This window comes from Pinus tabuliformis, chromosome Q (assembly GCF_031772625.1).
Source record: "Pinus tabuliformis cultivar Carrire ecotype Pingquan chromosome Q, CPIR1, whole genome shotgun sequence".
Classification (NCBI taxonomy): Eukaryota; Viridiplantae; Streptophyta; class Pinopsida; order Pinales; family Pinaceae; genus Pinus; species Pinus tabuliformis.
Window position 1 is genome coordinate 985,429,851 of NC_142296.1, and position 22,421 is coordinate 985,452,271.

A 22,421-nucleotide genomic window follows, 5' to 3' on the forward strand; every position below is an offset into this window, starting at 1 on the left:
AGAGAGGACGCAGTCACTTTTGATAAGAGCACTGGATTGGGGTTTTGTGAAGGATTTGAGCTTGGAGATTGAGCAAGGGATCAGCGTTTGCATATTGGAGATTTTGGCATAGTTTTGGGTAGAGTTTTGGAGGATTCTCTTCAGGAGTAGGGCAGAGCCTTAAGGGATAGCGTAGATCCTCAAAAGGGTGATTTTCGAGGGTCAGCTATTTTAGAAAAGTTTTCTAGGCTTTTCTGGGTTTATTGAATAGAGGCCGATTCCAGAGTTTCAGCATTTTCTAAAGAGGGGAACAGCCCCAAATCCTCACTTGATTCCAGCAGTAGCAACAGCACAGCAGTTCTCCGACAGCTTGGACGTAGTTCAAAGAGAGGCCATTTCCTTACCATTTTGAGTGTATTTTTCATTTGCCTTGTGCAAGTCGAGGTGTTATCTTTCTGATCACCTCTTTTACTCTTTCCATTACTCAGTATAATAAAATGGCTTAGCATTTCTCTCTGCATTTTTTCGAGTATCTGCTTATATTCCATGTATACATTATTGTATGTTGCACTACTGTTATTTCTCTAGTTGGAATTTGCTTGTGTTTGAGGGATTCCCCTGATAAGGGATATTACAAAGGAATACTTCTTATATTTTTCTTTTTATGTTTGCATCATTTAAATAGCAAGACGCCGAATTGATGCACTGATGTCCTCTTTTGAAAGCACCATATCCGCACTATGGCATTTTCCTCGCATTTTTGCATAAAAGAGTAAACATAGTATCAATCCTTTTAAAATCTTTTGATACTCTCTTCTCAAGACAATGTTCTTGAATCACTACATCTATATGATAATTTGCCATGGCAAAGATCATGCCTTGCAACCATATATCCTTATCCTTGAGAGTATTTTTCTACTGCACCTTGAAGGGCACCTGGAAATTGCAAATATAATATTTGATTTTAGTATGATCAGTGGCTTTACCTACTATTAGTAATTTATGCATACATATAACATAAATATTTATGCTTACGAGACAAATCTCCTAATCTTTGAGACATGAAGAGAGATTGAAGATGCTCTACAATTGATCCAACTTTATTAGCACCATAGAATTGTAGTCCTAAGGGTTCAAGTAAATCATTGTTGTCAGTGAGGGAGTTTAAGAAATCATTTTTGGTTGTTTGAGACAACCAGTGCCACCATTCCCATGCAAGACCAATAAACCCTATAATGAGGAGATTAGCCATATGCCCTGGAGTAAATGTATTGTCTTCAACTTTTTTAGCAATCCTCCAATTTCCCAAAAGTTGTAATGCTTCTTTAATTCCTTCTCTACTTTGACATCCTATGTTAAGTATAAGATACTCTAGCATTGTGGCTACGAGTCTATTCATTCCTCTGATACCAAGGCTCCCAATATTAGATAGCCTTGATGTGTTTGTAGAGGCATCCCCTGTAGTTTCATCAAATCCTTTAGGATCTTCAAATCTTAAAGCTAAAATATCCAAATATTTTTGTTTATCTGCAAACAAAGGATCCCATTAACTAATTGTAGTCATTTCTTTCAAAATAATAGAAAACAAATTGTTTGATACCCCGAAATCTCATTCAATTTGTAGTTCTGGTTCAACTTCACAAGCAAAAAAAATCAAGTGATTTTTGCCTTCTGTGACCAGGGTTAGTATCATCTTTAGGGATATCCTGTCGGAAAGGATCAAAAGCAGCAAGATTCCTGACTAGCTTCTGCAATGTCTTAGATAGTTCTATAACTCTAAAATGGATCTTTTCAAGCACTGAAAACCTAATATTAAGCTTTTCTATGGCTTTTTTTATTTCATCAGCATCACTCAGAACATGGGATAATATGTCCAATTTGTCTGTAAGTTTTTGTAGCTCATCTCTTTCAAACTTAGTAGAAGCAATTATTCTTAAAATATCCTTATGAACAACATCTAAATTCTTGACTATTAAACTTGCTTGAAGATTTGAATGGTTTAACAACTTGCATTCATTAGAAACACTCGTATCAATTGTGGATGATTTCACTGGCATATATTCTAGTTTAATCTTTCCATCAGACTAGTAATGGCAAAAAGGAGTGGCTGCAAGATTTCTTCTAGGAACAAATGAAAGTTCTCATCTCGATATTTTTACTGTCATCTCTGTATTTTCTATAGGAAGTGTGATAGAAAACATATATAGATGCTTAGGGGCTCCATATACAGTTCTTATCTTGTCAATGCAAGTTGGAAAATCTGTATATTTTCCATAACGGAAAATTGGGTTATTTATGCTGGATTTACATGTCGAGGCTTTATGGTTGCAAGGAAGAATGGCTTGAGGTAGAAGGAATATGACCAAAGGAGAGTTGATCCTTGGTGATTGGCAGCAGTACTGGATTTCTGTAAAAATTTCTTCTTTTAGTTTCAAACAGAGCTTGTTTGTAAGTATGGTATTTATTTTCCCAAGAGGTTGGATAGCTCATACATGTCCAGTCGAACGTGACAGGTTGAATATTAGAAGAATGGTTTGTTTCTAATATACCATTCAGGTGGGAAGTTCTTTCTACAAAGGGCCTTAGTGATGGAAGAGTGTCATTTGAGAATCTCACTATCACCATACATTTTAATTGGCAAATGAGGGATGAAATAGACATATCGAATCCTCCGGGAAGAATGTAAGCTTTGAGCAAGTCATAGATATAGGGGTCATCCAAAGCAACTGCATATTCTGGGTAAACAATACAAGAAGTCAGTCCATCATGCAATGGAGCAAAACCCCTCCAATCAATGCATCTGCAAATTGATTATGTCTTGTATCTACGATACAATAGAGAGAATGCACATTTACGAAAGGTCTAACTAAGGGCTGCAATCCAAACTTTATTGCACCAAGATGACAGTATTTGTATTTGTGTTTCTTACCCCAATCTATCAGATCTCTGTTCAACAGATTTATATGCAGTGGTTCATCATTAGAAGTGAAAGGTTGATTTACATAATGGACTTTGATAAAAGAATGTGAAAAGTATTCTCATCCATGGAGCTTATAGACATCTTTGGGATATATAGGTGGAAGTTTCCAGTCTGTGGATGAATGGGGTTCTGAAATAGAAATAAGTCCTCTAGAAGTATCAAGCTCAGACAAAGACAAAGATTTGTGATCTTTAACCATATTACTTTTTTATGAAGCATTATCAGATGATATTTCCACCAAATTTACTTCATCCATCAAAGAATCCATAATTTATAGATGACGGAGCAAACACTGGTGAGAGCGAGGGGCAAACTCTTTAGGAAACAGCTACCCGATACACAATTTCTAACTTTAAATATTTAATTTCAGGGCTTTACAACTTCACATTACAAATAAAACTCTCAAAACATCATCATACAACAGAATTCTTTGATGAAATGAAAAGATGCATATAGCTTGGAATTAGAATGAATGCTTACAGGTTTTCAATGTTCATTAATATAGCATCTATGCCAATTGAACCAGGCTTTGATACCATAACGACTTTAGGATCGTTCTCTTATGCTCATACGAGTCAAACACTCAATTGGCTTGAAGAAATGGCCAAATGCCCTAGACATATCTTGAAAAATAGATTTATTTTATAAAATATTTATGTAAATGGCCAATGCCCCAAAGATACCCTGGAAGTTGATTCTATTTTATAAAATATTAATGAAAGCTAGTTATGTTTTATAAAACAATAATGAAGGGTATCGTCAAATTTGGTGAACATCAAATTCCAAGCCCTTGTGTGTTCATATTTGCCATGAACCCAGGAAAAATGTTTGACCCTTTGAATACTTGAATATCAATGAATTTACTGAAGATTGAAATATATGTACCTTGTATCATCATGTTGATAAACTAAGGTGATATGAAACTGATACTTTAATTTGCACCTCTGCAACCATATCTGCTAAATTTGTGTTAAAAGATAAAAATTTTATTAAGTCAAAGGGATTCTATTCAGGAAAAACATAAGCATGGCCAAATTAACAGTGTTTATATGAACTTCAAACTATCTTGACAAAACTTGATCGAGCTTATTTTTCATGCAAGAAGATCCAGAATCCCTTCTACAAGATATGTAATAGGATGAAATGCAGACAAAATACAGGGCAGTATGAACAGCTATAGTGAAATGCATAAATTATCTACACTCTAGCAGAATATAAGACTAGCAGAAAGATCAAAAACAGATTAGCCAATGTTAACAATGTGCTTGACATAATCCCTCTATGGACTGTATAAACAACTACATCTTATGAGTAGCCTTGTTTTTCTTGGAATAGGATAATTAATCTACCATTTATTTCATTCTCAATGCCATATTTTCCCATATTTATCAAGTTTCTATAAAATGACACTATCTAATTTTCTCCTACAATCATACGGTATGGAGTGATGTAAAAGATTAAATTGATTAAAAATATTAGAAATCAAATATGAGCTTGAGTCCGTATTTCTTAAGAATACTGGTTAATCAAAGCAAACTAATATGACACTACGTTTGCCCTGCGTTAAAACCTATTTTGCAGATTAAAAGCAGCATAACCGAATGGTAATCAACAACCACTATGGCAACAACTCCATATATATATAAACAAATTTGTCTTACTGCATAGCAGTAGTTGAGATGTCCCTTTCAGTGATAGCATTTGTACAAACAGCAGTAGTGCATAACATCAAAAGCAATTAAAAATCTGTAACTGCACATCCTCCTTGAAGAACAAAGGAAATTCAAACTGACCGACATTGAAGAAAATTTACCATTCACCAATGCTATACACATCCCTTTTGATTTTTAATACAATCCACATACCAAACCCCTTCAATTCAATTACTCCAGATCGATGCTATATATATATATATATATATCCTTTGAATACCATCGACACAGAACTCGTCAATTCAATAACTCTGTCTGAAAGAGTAATTTATGTAAGTCAAGACTTGACTCAATATAGAGTAATAAATAGCAATCTCTCTACAGTATAAACCACTACTTGCAATAGCAACAAGAACTGCACTCCCATCCTTAAATACCTGCATGATGCACATACAAGATTTTTTACTTTTCTCTACAGCATGCAGACAGAACCAGAACCAGATATCTTTCACTTCTTAAATGGTTATCTTAACCAATACATCAAGGAATGATCTAAGAAGTTTTTCAGCATTACAAATGCTTGAGAGTAACCGTTCAACTGCCAAATGTCTGCTCAATATACTAGTAGAATGATTCTGGTAAAATGTTGATACACAAGAAATTGTCTCTTAATCACCATATTAAACTCGTGTACCAGCTTCGTTCAACTCAAGTAAACTGCTACCCTTCTCTGATGAATCACACCAAAGCACATATTCACCCTCCAGCCTCACAAACAGACAAATTCCCAACACTCAAGGAAGGCCCATAGACAAAGTTAAAACTAAAATGACCGCGTATATAGCATGGTGTTTACTTGTGTATTCAAGATATATGCAGACAGAACCAGAACCAGAAACCTTTCACTTGTTAAATAGGTCCTTAACCAATGCACCAAGGAATGATCTTAGAAGGTTTTTGTAGTGTACCAAGGGGGATAATATGGGATCACTAGGGAGATATCCAAGGAGATAATGATAGATAGGTGTCATAGAGCAAAAGATACAATTGTAAGAAGGATTACTAGAAAGTTCCACCTTCTAGTAGATGGTACCTCCCTAGGTACCCCATTTTTATCCCCCTAGGTCCACTACAGTTTTTCAGCATTATGAATATTTGAGAGAAATTATTCAACTTCTCAGTGTTTGTTCAATATACTAATGGAGTGATTCTGGTAAAAAGTATGGTCAATATACTACTGGAATTATTCTGGTAAAAAGTTCATACTCAAGCCACAGTCTCCTGATCACCATGTTAGACTCGTGTGGACCAGCTTCGTTCAACTCAAGCAAACAACTTCGCTTCTCTAATGAGTGACATCCAAGCACACACTCGCCCTCTAACCCCACAATCAGACAAATTCTCAACGCTCGAGAAAGACACATAGACAAAGTCCAAGTACGCAGACCCTAGGATCCAGGAAGATATCCCAATAGAATAATCTGTCTACTGAGAATAATATATGAACACCGAGACAAAATACTGAACTAAAAATCAAATAAACAGATACTGATGCAAGTTCAACATATTTTGATATACGTTCAGGAACAACTCGTCTTTGTAGTAATTTTCAATCTCCCACTGGTTGACAGGGAGTTACCAACAGAACTAGAAATATGTTATTAGCAGAAACTCGAAACCACACCAAAGTAGCAGATCGTGTCTTGAGAATATATCTTGTGAACAATGATTTTCTCTTCCCTGGCACATAATCCTTTGCCGATTTCAACTATACAAATCACAAACAAATAAAGCACAAGAAGGATTTGCAAATTATATAACAAAGGCCAAGTAAGTTTAATTTTATTTTTCATGGGTTTAGAGATTGATGCTTCTATCCTCTTAAATCATCCGAATATGTCATTTTCCTTCTAATTCATTTCATAAAATGACTGTGCTCCGCTTTTCATCTGAATCCTTGGCAAGTATCTGTTAAATCAGACCTGTAGGCTTCCTTTCTAATTTAGAATCTGTAATCCTTGACATAGAGCCCTATACCACATAAAATAGCCAGCCAAACATATTAGTGCTATAATCAAATTAAATAACTGTATAGTTAGTGCTTTGTCCTTATGAACACTCACCAGTAAAGAAACATTATCATAGTAGTGTAGCTATCAATACAAGAAAAAGAGAAACTAAGGTCAAATATAAGAAGTGAGTCTGCAAATGTAATTCATCAATTGGATAATTTGTAACAAGAAACAGATATAGAAAACTGCAAAGGACAAAGGAGAAGATTTTCATAATCAGCCTAAAACAATGATTGGTTGCCTTAGGTAATTGGCACCTACACAGTGCATAGTTATGTGAAAGATTAACAGAAAACCATTCTTCCCTTGACATTTTGCAAAATGAAGTTTTCTTTATCATCGCAAATCTCTTCCACTAATTATGACTCCCGAGATGCTACAAAAGCAGAAAAATCAGACTGCATAGCAGATTCAATTAAACTGCAGCTACCATGCATTGCCAGTACAGCAACAAGAGGTACTCATGTACTTTGATGTCCATAGAAGAGTTTGTGAATGCAATCACTGATCCTCTTCAACATTGTCTTGCGGTAATTTTCCCAAATCATCGATTGGATATACCACAGAAAAAGGAAGAATGCAGAATTCCTAGCACTTGCAGTCACAGGAGATACCCATTTTGATAAATGGTGTCAATTTAATGTTCCATTGACGGTTTGCCAAAATGCTTCCTCCTCTTGGAATACTTTTAACAAGGTGATATCACAAGTAAACACTATAAAAAGAAGAAATGAAAATAAACACTATAAAAAGAAGAAAATGAAAATACACCATCAGGAGAAAAACAAGGAGAAGAACAGGATGGTATCCATGATCCATAAAAAAGAACAAAAAACTACATTGCTTGCAAAGAGCTTCGCTTCGGCAATTCCTGAAACTCCACACAGAAAATGCGAGCGCCGAAATGACAACATGGACTCAAGCTCTACCTTTAATACAACAAATTCGACAACAAAAAACTCTGTTTTCTGTGAACAGCACTGAGCATACCAGCAGGAACATAGATAAAAATCCTGTTTTCGTCCAGCCAAGCCAGGCTCTAGTTTCTGGGTTCTTGGCCTAGCAAAGTTCGAGGAGTCATAACTCTAGGGAAGCCACTGATGTCCTCCAATTTGACACCACAGGAAACCATCAATGCCACGGATGAGGCTGCTGCTGAGGATGATGATGATGGTGATGGTGATGACGCTGACGCGGATGATGTGTCCTCACTAAAAGCTGCCACGCTAGCAACGGCTAGCGAGGTTGGATGTGACTGGATCTGTCTGTAAGAAGAGGAGGAAGAAGAAGAGCAGGAGTCTTCATTGGGTAGCAGTGGTTGTGGTGGTGGTGAGTGTGAAGAATCCTGGCATTCAGGATGGGTTTTCTTATGGGCAACAAGATTACACTTGAAAGCAAACTTCATACCGCATTTACATTCAATCGGCTCCCCACAGAGCTTCTCGTGATCTCTCAAATCAACCTCGATATAAAACCGCTTACCACATTTCCGGCAGCCGTACATCTTCTCGCCCTCTGAATGTTTCCGGCCGAAGTGCCTTCTGAGCTCATACAAACCCACAAAAGTTCGCCTGCAAACAGGGCATCTGCAGGGGATCTTCTTATTATGCCCCGCCCTGCAATTACCCGGGGTGCTGTTATTCAAAAACTGTTCTCCCAGCCGTTTCTCAGCAGCATCGTCCGTGTAGTGAGTCTTGTGATGCATTTTCAGTGTCTGCGGATTCTTGAAAGTCTTGTCGCAGCCGCTGTAGGCGCACTTAAAGGGCCGCCTGTTTTGGATCAGATCGACTGGCACAATCGCGATCTGTCGATCCTCTCGATCCTCCTCGTCGCCGCCCACCTTGGGACTCCGCCTGGATTTTTGTTGTGCCTGCTTCTTCTTGCACGTGTTTTCGCTGTTGTCCAGCTGCTGCGCGGGTGGCTGGAACCCTTCTTCGGACTGATAATTCAGAAACCCATCATCGGAAGCGAGGCCTGTGTCCTCGAAGCCGTGATGAGGTGTCTGCAAAAACTGCAGCTCATCCTCCATGCTCTGCTGGGATATGACGTTCTTGAGCGTGGAAACCAGGTTGGGATGCATCGTGGGCGCGTTAAAGGCCCCTGCAGCAGCCGAGAATGCGCCATGGCCATGGCCATGACAGAGCCCTGCGAAAGGTGAAGCCGAGTGATCGTCCTGCAGAATCCCCTCCATTGAGTCCGTCCCATTAAAAATACTCATTTCCTCCGACGACATTGTGATTGCGCCATAGTCGACAGGTGAAATGGGCATCAGAGGCGGCGACATTGGCATCGAAACAAACGACTCCAATGCCATATATAACCCTTCTTGCCCTCTTTTTTAGGGGTTTTGTCCTCTGTTTCTTTGTCCCCCTGCTTTCAGATCGTTGCTCTGTATTTATTTTCTGGGATTTTCAGGTCCGACCAGAGGTTCTGAAGCTCACAACACTTAAATCTCGTTCGTTGGACGATGCATTCCTGCGCAGCAATCTCGCTTCCATGTCCCCCCTCACTCGGTCTGTGCTGATTTCATAGCGCAACATGCAAGGGCTTTAACGTAACCGCAGTTTACAACTCGACCAGGGGTCGGACGGTCGGACTAAGCAGGAGACACTGGAGACACTGGAGCCACGACCGGAACTTGAGTTAACGACCCCTTTGGTCTCGCCCAGTTAAACTGTGGGACCCGCAACGGCGTCAGGTGCTGCCCGACTTCGGGTGGCACAGAAAGACGGCGACTCTTTCGACTCGGCATGCCGAATTTCCCGGGGGCAGCACCCGGAGAGAATCCTGCCGTCAGTCAGCTGCCCGCTCACTGCTATTGGGAGATCATCTGCTACGCCGCCGCCGTTAGTGTGTCGTTAGTTTGATTTTATTGGATTTGGATTTGAGATTTTGTTAATGTGGGGACAATCCAGCAATATGATATCATGTGGGAGGACATTAAAGCGAAGCCACCACATAACCAGGACCCTCAATGCATTTTGGCATTAGGCTTTCACCCTTACCCATTGTTGACCCCTACCACTACCAATGGAGACTTTGGCATTAGGCTTGACCCTTACCTAGTGAAGACTTTCTTTTGACTATTGCCATTCATCTCATAAATATTTCAAGTTGACTCACCTTTAGGGACCATTGATCCTCTCTAACCATTGTTGTTTTAATTTAATTACTAAAACCTTAGAGGTCTACTTTTAACTCTTCATGCCATAATTCTGCATATATCTACCTAATCTCCTAAGATAGATTTTATTAAATCAATAAATATATATATATAGAATATAGTAATACATACTCCCCGTATATAATGTAGTCATACATATTCTCCTTTTTTTTACACAGTGAGGTCTGATTTTAGGTGGACAAGCCTTTAGTTAATTTCAATAGAACTAGAATCCCAATGTCTCTATCTAAGTTATAGTAAGGTAAGGAACAATGATGTTGATGATTGGACAGTAAAGTTATGGTACCATTTTTAATAATATTTGATAAAGTAATTAGTACTCATGGTCTAATTAGTACTCATGATCTTGTTGATGTTATTACTAGACTCACATACACCTTGCCTTACCTTACATTGATGCTTTTAAATGATGCAATCAAGCATTGGTTAGGATATAATGCTTGTAATGCACTCCAGGAACTTTGATCATGCCAACTAAGTAATGACTCCATGACCTATTCTTCTTCTCCTATATCACTTCTCAATACTCTTTAATAACTATGATTTGAATTGGATGGGAAACAAAATGAAATAGCATGCAATATTGCAAGAGCAACATAAATGCGGTATTGAAAATTGAGACTTTTTATGAAAACCAAATTATATTAATGAATCAAGCAATGAAAAAAATGACCAAACACAAAAAAATAAATAAATAAATACAAAATCGCTAAAATGGTGATAACTTACCTATCAAACAGATCTTATTACTACGCTCACTTACAAAAAGTCCATATTAAAACATTAAAACTATGTTATATAATAATTTCAAATAAACTTAAGAAGCAAAATACCCTAAAATGCAAGAATCCTAACGCTACCATGTAATATTCCTAGCCCTACCATGATTAGGGTTGAATATGAACATTAAGTTGAACAAATTTGAGAATTTGACAAAAAGGGGCATCTTGCCAAGATTATAGCTTTCTTGTTAGTGCTCCATTTTCGATCTTCTGTAGCGTGTCAAAAAGAACATTAAAAAAATGCATCGGGTGTAATAGCACCCAAAAATGCACAAAGAAACTATGAAAAATGAACTAGGAAAAAATTACTCAAAAACTACCAATATCATGTGTTTTTATGACAACTCTAAATGACCACCTAAATCACATAATTTGTTGAAAAGTTTTTAATTTCATATGTAATAATAGTTTAAGGACAAGAATATGTTGTACCTATTTGTCAGTAATATGTTTTCTTTAAATTGAAATCCATGTTGATGGTGCCACTATCATATGGAGACATGACAATGTTATATTTATATAAGAGGTTTGTGTAAAATTATAATGCTACAAACTTGCTAACACTAGCCCAAGTCACTAAACTTACCATTCAATGTCCTTGCAATGACCAAGCAATTGGTATGTCTTTTCCCATTCTGCAAGTACTCTATGAGCCTAAAGGGAAATATAGAGACCCAATAAAGAATATTAAGGAAAATTATATTATCAATTTTTTCAAGGCATGCATGGGTGAAACCATTGTTTTTCTCCTTGAAACTTATATAGGATTTTGACTATCAAAATTCATAATTGTCTACAAATCTAATTTATTTTCTTTTTTGTTTAAATGGGTTTCCCTGTTGTCCATTGTTTATGAATAGAAATAATTGCTAAAGAAAGGTTTTCAGTTATGGTTGTGTACCTACATAGTTTGATTTTTAGTAATTTTTAGAAAGCTTTGATTTAGTGTTTCCATGATGTAGCTCTTGAAAGTAACAACTCACTATTGTTCGTGCTTGTGAACATTCTCTTTTATACATCCTGTTTGTGATTATTCTTTTTTGTACAATCAAACTTCAAAAATTAAAGTTGATGAGCTAATTTACTTGTAGAGAAATGTTGAAAGTAAAAAGCATATACCATATCATTTCTTACTCAACAAGCCTAAAATGGTTACTCTTGTGCACAATGGAAGCTTATAATTGTTCATTGTAAATCATGTAGGGTTTCATGAAGCAAATAGTGGCCTCCAAGTGTGTTGAAAGCAATGAGGTTGGTGTTGCCCATTGGTTTGTAGGTTTCCATTATTACTAAGTGCAACTACAATCAAACTCATAGTCACTAATGTTAGCATATTGAGTAGGATATTTACCCTCATTAGGCCACCCCAATCCTTCAACTGCATGTTGAGGATAAGCCATTGTAGGTTCATATATGTCATTGTCATGCCTAGGTTCATTAGGATGCTTTAGTTCAAAAATAGCTAGAGGAACAATAGGAAACTCTTTGTTAAGATAATGGGACCTCTAGAGTACTTGATGGGGGCTAACTCCTTCATCTCTCTCGATGCTCATTATAGTTCAAGTTTCCCTATGCAAGTGCCATTGGTTACTTGAAGCTTAAGACTGTGCAAGGTGCAAAGGTCCAATATTACATTAGCTTGCATAGGTGGGCTACTTTCATCTCCACCTTTCGCCTTTGTGCTTATAATTACAAATGTAAATGGGCATAGATTACAAACTCATATTGCTAAGGAAAATTGGATTTGTGTTGAGGGTTGGTGAATAAATTTATTTTCTTATTTTGCAAATATGATATGATATTGATTCTTATCTAGTGCCATGTTGTGTGACACTCCATGACCCAAGGGAAAGAATTTCTTAGAAGGACAACCTTCTAAGTTAATATTAGATCAAAGAAAGGAATGAAAAATTTAGAATCCCATGCCCATGATGGTTGAGGATAGTTACAAATCCAAAAAAAATGTTTTGGGGTTTCTCCATTGCCACACATGGCCATGGAGTGTGAAATTCCCAAGGATTTCAAGTGTTTCCCTATATGCAGGACACCATCAATTAAGGATCAAGCAAAGCAATGTTTTTTGGGCTCTAAATGTCGCTTTTAGATGGACTTCATATGATAAAGCTAGGTCTTCTCCCTATATTTAATCCTCTATATCCCATGGAGCTTGACCTCAAGCCCAAACTTATTTGACAATAATTTGTATACGTCAAGTGACTTGTACTTCAAAAAGAATTTTCTTGAAATTGATCTCAAATCATTCCATCGAGCTTAAGGCCTTAGTAGGCCAAGCTTGACAAAGAAGTTGTGTTGGATCAACCTTTGAACCATTTCTATAAGAATCAAGTTTTAGTGATAAACCTAAATTCCACTTTTGAGGCCTCTTGATTCTTCCAATATCTATGTTGATTGTCATAGAGGTCAAGTAGGACACTAATACCATTTATATGATGTGTTTTTGCTAGGAACTAGGATAATGGTGAACATATTTCCCCATGAAGAACCACTAGGGACCAACACATATGTGTTAAGAAAAAGATAAGGGGACAATAAATTATAAATGAATATGGAAATAAAACATAGAATAACACAATACGAAGGAGACATTAATTTACATGGTTCACCTGATTTTGGCTACATCCATAGAGAAACAACTAGTCCTTCCTTTTATTATGTCTAGAAAAATAAAGGGATACAACCTATAGCACATTTGTTGCAACCTCCTATCCACTTTCTCATGGTCTCCCCTCTTAGTTACAATGCTCTCTCACTAATACACAACCACAATATGGTTCCCTCGTAAAAAGAGGGTTTCCTTCTAGGTAAAAAACCATAACATAACTTCTATTGTCAAATCTATGACCTCATGATGAATGGTCTAGATTGACTATGAAATTACAATATTTAACAAGGCACATTTTCCACAAATTTCTCTTCACAACCCCTGCCATATGGGGCTCCAAAATATTGTTTCCATCTCCCTCGCAACAATAGTGGGTGGGGGGCAAGTACAAGATCCCCTGACACACACACACACCAATCAAGAAATGGGATCAAAATGTGGTTAAAAGAAAGAGCTATGAATAAGGAAGACAATCAGGCTCCACAACCAACAATATGGTAGTCATTGAAAGAAAACCTTGCTCTAAGAGAGTCACATTTCCACACTAGGATATGTTTCATGGCCTCCCAAGCCTTTCAAATCCTTTTGGTTACAAAGGTTTGTTTCACCTAAACATGTGTTGGAATATTCCAACATATTTCAAAGATTAGATTACTCCATATATTATAACCAAATGGGGCTCCCAAGGTGATGCAATTCCTAACTAGGCCCTTCCATGCTTCTTCCCTTTTATAGCTTTATGACCCATTTGGGACAAAGAGATTGGGCTTGAGTCTAGTTGGCAAGAATACCCAAACCACCTTTCTCCTTGAGGGTGTAATGAAGTCTCTAACAAACTCTATATGATCCATAAATAGTAGGCCTTTGGCCCATCCATCTAGCCAACATGGATCTTTCTACGTAGAATGAAAAGTTAATGTCTCTACAATCACTCTCAAATTAAGTTAAAGCTTCTCAATATGTATTCATTAGCCAAGATGAATGGCTCTATTTAAAATTGATTTCAAGGCTTGGCTTTATTTGCTTTGTGGTGCCAAATCCAATGCTCATTAAAGTAGCAAGTCAACTCTATTTTGTGTGTGTTAATTTTCGGCAACTCAATGAAAAATTCCAACTATTGGACTAGACTCCTCATTCTGAGAGGACCAATTTTGACTTTTGAAGCACTCAATTTGGACAAGGGAAAGTGTATTTTTTAGTTGAAGCCCACAATGTCACATTTGATCAGGTCGGCCCTAAAGAAAATTGCTCACCCTTGGAAGCCTATAAATACAAGTCAAGTGACCCTCATTTGGAGACCATCATCAAGCATATTCTTCTCTCTTCTTTGGATTGGTTCACACAGGTATGAAGTGAGTTTGTGGAATTTGGTTCGTACATGTCTGAGATTGTAGGGTCTGAAGCTAGCACGTGTGATTAGGATTTTTTGTTTCTAGACACAGGGTCGACACATGCATTTTTTGGTTATAACCGTAGGCACACATGCTCATTCATGTGGTTGGAGCAACTCAACCACATGCATAACTTTTCCTCCCTGCGGTTGGGATCTAGGGTTTCAGTTTGACAGTTGACCGTAGTTGACCATAGTTGATCGTAGATTGGGAAAGATAAATTTGATTGGTATTGTTGTTGGCATCATATTTCTAATAATATTTGGTTGATATTGTTGGATATTTTTGTATGGTGTCATTGTACTCTCTGCTAAACATTTAATGACAATCTAATAAAAGAATAATTACAAAGGGTTTTCCCCCTTTTGGGGTTTTTCCTTGGTCATTGACCAAATCTGGTCTTTCTTGTTGATGTGTTGATTGTTTCCTATTATCATTGCATTACTATTCTATCTTCAGTTACTATTGATTGATGAAAAGTATTAATTGTTATTGAAAGACTGTTAATTGAAGAATTGAATTGGGGTAAAGTAATTGAAACAACATTGAATAGTGTAAAAATTAACATGGTATCAGAGCTAAGGTAAAGGACAAGCCCAAAAGGAGACGAGAACTAGAGAAATCATCTTTGGAAAGTTGAACGAACCTATCTAATCAAGTCAATATGTCAACCTCTTACTTCAAGGAATTTGAGAAGCTTCACGACTCATCTAACTTCACTACATGGAAAACTAGGTTGGAAATCATAGTTGATGACTGTAACACCCTCCTCCCACATCTACCCAAGTAATTGACCAACTGGGGTAAATATGTGATAAGAGGCTACTATGATTGGATTAAACTTCCCATGTGACCTTAAGGAAGTGGAATCAACAGAAACACAACGTCATACAGACCTTCCACATAAGCTACATGACTCCTAGGAACCATTCCAACCACTCAGATAGCTAGCCCCTGTGTCCCACTGAATTTTTTTACCACTTGACATCTGGATGCCCTCATGTTATAGGCATGCCAACATTCAGGAGACTGTAGACGCTCTCATGACAAGGCATGCCAACATCCAGAGACTATTTTTCTCAGCGTTGTGCCAGCGTCCCTAGGATTTGAGCCACTTTTTCAGGTCCATAGCCCTGGTCACTGCCCAGAACTAAATGACGCCTTCAGAATGGTAATATAACAGGGAAACAATGGTGTAAAAGTAAATACTTGAACAAGCCCTTAACCAGACCCTACTAGCCATGACAGGAATTTCGTTAAACATATCACAAATATGTAATCTACGGGTGTAAACAACATATTTAAGCATAGGTATCTCATAGTTATCTGAGAATCGCTAAGAACCATTGTTCCCTCATATCAATTGTTGCATTATCATCTATTAGGTCATAGATACATTCTCCATTCATTTACAAGTAAAAACATGATGAGAGCCATACATAGCCATTGTCATAAAACACATACATAACCAGCATAATAGCAACAGAAATACCAATGAAATCACAACCATATAATCCATATATAAACCAGTATAATACTCATAGAAATACAAGGAGAAATAACCTCATATTGATGATGCAAAATCTAAACCTGGGATGGGACTACTAGGTTCCACCTGACCATAGAATGGTTGAGCCAAATCTCTCTTTGGCCATTTACCCCATGTCATATTCCAAGCATGAATGTGGGACTCAAACCAAAGAGCCAACTAGGGCATCCCGAGGCTAAACCACCTCACCCTCATCAATAGAAACCAGGCTTTACCATCCTGGATCACTAGGACAACACAATGAACATGTAATAACAGGCTTTACCACGATCTCCACCTGATCACTAGGCCAAACAAGCATGGATGCTAGTGGATTTCTCCACCTACACCGAGAGGAATTTTCCTGTCTCCTAATCTCTCAGGCTTTACCGCAATCCACACCACATCACTAGGCCCTAAACTGAGAACGAATCTCCAGGCTTTACCACATATCCCAACCCAATATTACTAGGCCCAATAGAGAGAAATACACCTCTTGGTTTTACCGTATATCCTGTCATTTACCGACAAGGATTCCTAGGCCCACCGAAGCAACACAATCTTCGCTTTACCGCAACCCATAGTCTGGCTAATGGGTTACTAGGCTAGTGTCTTTACCATGATTCACAATCTGGTTCAGTGACCACTAGGCCATGTGCTCTATCATTTGGAGATCCACCTCACTCAACTTCGAATCCATCCAGCAATCTAGCTCAACCAAACACATGAGAACCCCATCACACCATGGCTATTCGGAAATGGCAAGGCTACACTGAAAAAACTGTCACACCTAGAAAGACCCATGCCATAACATCAAAAGAACCACATGCAATACCATGCATGCCAAATCTAGCAAGGAAAATACGCGTGCAAAATGATACATGCAAAGGATGTTGTTCTAGATGCTTGGTCCTGCTCTTCCTTGCTTGCTCCTTCCTTCCTCTTGCCTTCTTTTCCTTTCTTGATCCAATGCCAAAATTCTCCAAGAAACTTTGTGTCCAAGAGTGTGAGAGAGAGAGAGAGAAAGAATAATGAGAGAGCTCCAAAACTGAACTGATCAAGCTTGCCAACTGATCCTTGGAATCCTTTTTATCAATCAGGCCTCTATTTTCTTCATTTTCCATTATTTTCCTTCATTTTCCTCCTCACATGCAACATGTGACCTTTCACCTTACTTTTCTCCTATTTTCCTTTATTTTCATAAATAAATGTGCCTCCCAAGCCTTATCCATTGCCTTTGCCAATTTCCTTTAGCCATAATAACTGATATGAACACCCACGAGGATGTCTTGCCCATCATTCAACTTGGAATACGTGTCCCATCATCATTGCCTTATATATATTTTTACATGGAATTTTCACTAGGGATGTTACAGAACCCTCCCACTTGGGGGAACAACGTCCTCAGTGTTCAATGACACCTATAACCATCAATACTGTTGAAAACAAAACATACTACCCATGGAGCTTTAGAACACAACTCATTGCAGTATTTACAATGACCATTGCTGAAACATGACAACCATACCATTTATTGGAGCTTTATAACATAGCTCATAACGATATTTACAATAATAACCACATATACTCATGCACATTTTCTTCACTCATCAAATAATCATACTGTCTATGGAGCTTTATAAATCCAACTCGATACAATATTTACAATAATACATAGATATACACATATGCACATTTTCTCAACCAACAAATAAAAGAATATTATGCACATATCAGTCAAGAAGGGAATCTAGAGGCTCACACCTCCACCCTCAAAAGTAGTACCAAGATTCACTTCCTTCCCAAGAAGTCCAAAATCCACTGCCATAGTGAAACTTCATCCAATGTCTAACGCTATAATCCTATGCCACTTGTCCTCTCAGCAAACAGTTACCGACTCATTGTTCCAGGGTGCACTCCCAACGTGCATTTGATTCCATATGGAAATTCTAATGACCAAAACAAATCCATCCTCGACCTTCCCTTCTCTGCTACACAGTCCCTTGGGAAATCTGGTCACCCCCTTCCATGCAGTCACTCACCTTCCAAGTTCCCTGACATCCCCTATCCCGGGAAATCCATCCCTTAGCAAGGCTTCCTTGCATCGGAAGGTTAAACAACTAAGGCATATACCTGCCTCAAACCATCATACCAGTCATAACATGCTCATGGAAATCAACGAACACTATTGGGTACCAGTGTCCCATAATGGCCCTACTCCTGAAGTGCTTTACCAGCATACTGTTGCATGTTCCAATTTCTTTCACTGCTACTACTAATTCTTGTAGTCAATTTCAACCACCCAATCAAACATTTTCATGCTTCCTGTACCAAGCACATAAATTCCATAAGATTTAAAATAAATTGAAATAAATTCACATCATACTTCATTGATAACTTGTCAATAAGGTACACTTGCAATCTTGTTTACTTCTTGTCACAACAAGTCAAACTAATTGTCTGATTAGATCATCATGGATAAACATATCACATCAGGTTAGCTCAAAACACAACCATCATAGATAAAATTCATAAATCACATGTAACCATCATACACTAGAATCATAGATCACATGTAATCATCATAGACCAGAATCATAAATCACATGCATAATAAAAATGAAATAAAATATTGATACTTATCCTTTAATCAATCCTTAGCTTCTACCTTTGTCCTTATCTTGTATGCACACCGGATTAGTTTCCATACCCAACAAACACCCAATGTCTTCTCCTCAACCATGTGCACATACACATAGTGTGCATCACACACATAAAACCACACACGGCATATAACACCATGCAATACATGCATCTACACCTGACACATGACACACACACCTACACCCAGTGTACAACACAACACAATACATGTGCCTACACTCAGTGTACACCACCACACAATCCATATACATACACAAAGTACAACATAACAAATACACATCACTATACCATGACTACACAATGCACATACATAGTACTGCATTCCCGCAACACATCATGTACAACATGCATACTATACCACATGTACACCAGTACCATATGTACAAAACTTACATAGTACCACATGTACACAGCACCACCTTCACAATGTGTGCACAACATCACATGTACATGACACCACTTGCATAATGTGTACACAATGCCACATGTACATCGTACCACATGTACAATGTGTACACAATGCTAGACGTACACAACACCACATACATGACATGTACATGACACCACATGTACACAACACCATATGCATGACATGTACATAGCACCACTCAAACACAACACCATATGTACAACACGTACATGACACCAAATGCTTACAACACCACTTGTACAATCATGCATACAACGCCATATGTACATAGTACCACTTGTACAATATGTACACAACACCATATGTACATAGCACTGCATATACAACATGTACATAGCACCCTATGTACACATCACTGCATATCCAACATGCACACATCACCATATGCACACAACACTGCATATTCATCATGCACACAGTACAATATGTACACAACACCACATATCCAACATGTACATAACACCATCTATGCCCAACACTGCATATGCAATATTCACACAACACTATCTATACCACCTTGTACATAACATTGCATAACAAACATGTACACACACTATATATACACCACACCGCATGTGTACAACATCACAGATGCAACATGTACAACATCTACAACATATGCACAATAGCAGTACCACACATTCAAAACCACATTGTCTCTACCAAGCAACCTTGCTTGAAATGTCTTTTCGCCATCCATGTGTATCCTAGCATGTTGCGCATCACACTATTTTTCATTTCGTTGATGTATATCTCAGCATTAGCCTGTCCATAACATAAACATAGACATATTATAATCACATAATATCAATTCATATCCACATGATACTTACCTTGTAGATATGTCAGGCTACTCTTCCCACTTGATTCCTCATGAGACCAAGAGCCTCATCATGCCATTCACTTGCATAAGCAATCATTTCTCCACAAGAATGATCCCTAACAACCCTATCAGATAGTGACATAGATACATAGATACATATACATAAACATTAGCATAAAACAATCATGATCCTGTCAGACAACGACACATATACATACATACATGTATGCATATATAGACATCAACATAATCATGATCACAACACAATTACCAGATATCATAAGGTCAAGGTTAAGAGAACTCCCCTTATCTGTGCACACCATGCACAACATTGAGAACAATCATTCCCAACATAGCCAAGGCATCTGACACCTCAGATCCATTTACTTCACCTTTCTTGTTACCTTTCTTATGATTGTACTGCCATTGTTCATTTACCCCAATGGACCCAACCAGTGCAACTGGTTGTCATACTCTTGCCTTCAACTGCCCTTATACATGCATCGAGCTTCATTTGTGTCTTACATGACATGTTGGGTACCACACATCTCTCCCCGAGCTCCATTAAATTTCCTCCTTCCCAACCAATTCCCAAGGCACTCAGAAAATAAAAGGCAAGAACATAAACAAACAAGAAGTGGACCATGAAAAAACAAAAGCAATACAACACCACAAACAAAGTGGCATGATCATGCACTAGACGCAAACAAAACCACAATCAAGCACAACAAATCATGAGGACCAAAATCACAAGACTAGCAACAAACGCCATGACTCAATCCCCATGGTTCCCATCACTTCCAAGGGGAAGCTCAACCTGAGCCTTCCTCAAGATTCCATGGCAACCTCTCTTGCTAGGCAACTCCTTGCATCACCCTACCATAAACACATAACTGTCAGTGCTTAAATAAACATAACAATACATTAGTTACCTTACCTTGTTGTGCCAAGCATGATGTCTCTCAATTGAATACATCCACATCATCTCTCAAGGGACTCCAATTCCCTTGACATATCTAGCTATAACTAGACACCAACTGCTATATCTATCAAATACATGTCCATGAATATATCACATACCCACATAATGTTAGACGAAATCAAGGTTAAGAAGACTTTCAGTATGCAAAGAACTCATTCGTTTGGGATTAGGGTTTTCAAGCATAGCCAAAGGAATTCTTGCCCAATTCCTTTCTTTTACCTTTTTACCTTATTGCAATTGAGGCTTACTATGTACTGTCACATCACCCAACTGTTAGTTATATAAACACATCAATTGTTACCTTGTCACGCTAATAACAAGCATGTTTCTTGCATATGTTTACACATGTCAGCCACATGTTCCAAATATCAAGACAATCATATCTATCAATTTGAAATCAACTTTTATCAAGACTAACAATCATGTCATAATCCATAGTCAACTCAAAGTCATTAGACATAATACTACAACTTTCACCTACTACAATCAAGTACATATCAACTATCTCAACACATATGTGTTAGTACAATCATCTTAAAACAAAATCATTTCGTCATGCAATCTTACAGACACATACTCATATCATGCAATTAATCAAACATTCAAACACTATAAACGTACCATGTTAGATAAATCAACTAGACGACATAATAGACACCAAACACTCAAACACCAAATAGATGACATAATCAAACATTCAGCATAAAGTAGACGACACAAGCAAGCTCATACCTTAATGTATCTCAAGGGAGGTTATCTTGTCTGCACAATCAGTCTAGTTAGCACGATATAACTTTACAACACATCAACTCAAGAACAAATAAGATCATGATATCCACAACAGTAACTAACTAACATGCTCATATCATAAGCTCATAAACATTTATATTTCATGCATAACAATCACATATGTATGATCAATCTAGATTAGTATGACATAATATCACAATGTATTAACTCATACCTGAATGTCATAACCCTAACCATTTGCATAGACCAATCCAACTTAGTATGATACATATAACATCAAGATCTTAATGTAATAACCCCAATCATCAAGTTACTAGCATATGACAACAACAAGTTAACCTATAACATACTCAACAACAACATATAACATATAACATAATCATAACAAGTTAATCAATAACATACTCATCAATAACATATAACATAACCATCAAGTTATCTAACATAAAACAACAATAGAGATGCATATAACCACATGTTACTATTATTCATGACTATCTGACACATGTGCATATGACTACACTAATCAACTAACATATAACATGTATGTAACCATAACATCGATAGAATGAAAGGTATAC

The 22,421-nt window shown here is 37.5% G+C and overlaps 1 protein-coding gene across 1 annotated transcript; it reads right to left on the reverse strand.

Annotated features, from left to right (window-relative positions):
* Positions 1–6,995: 6,995 nt before the first annotated feature.
* On the reverse strand, positions 6,996–9,293 carry LOC149222782 (uncharacterized). The gene has a single exon (XM_089385630.1). The coding sequence runs from the start codon at positions 8,995–8,997 to the stop codon at positions 7,723–7,725; it is 1,275 nt and encodes a 424-aa protein (XP_089241756.1). The 5' UTR covers positions 8,998–9,293; the 3' UTR covers positions 6,996–7,722.
* Between the last annotated feature and the right edge of the window lie 13,128 nt (positions 9,294–22,421).

Coding starts and splice junctions, on each gene's coding strand:
- LOC149222782 (XM_089385630.1), bottom strand. CDS start 8,997: ATGGCATTGGAGTCGTTTGTTTCGATGCCAATGTCGCCGCCTCTGATG.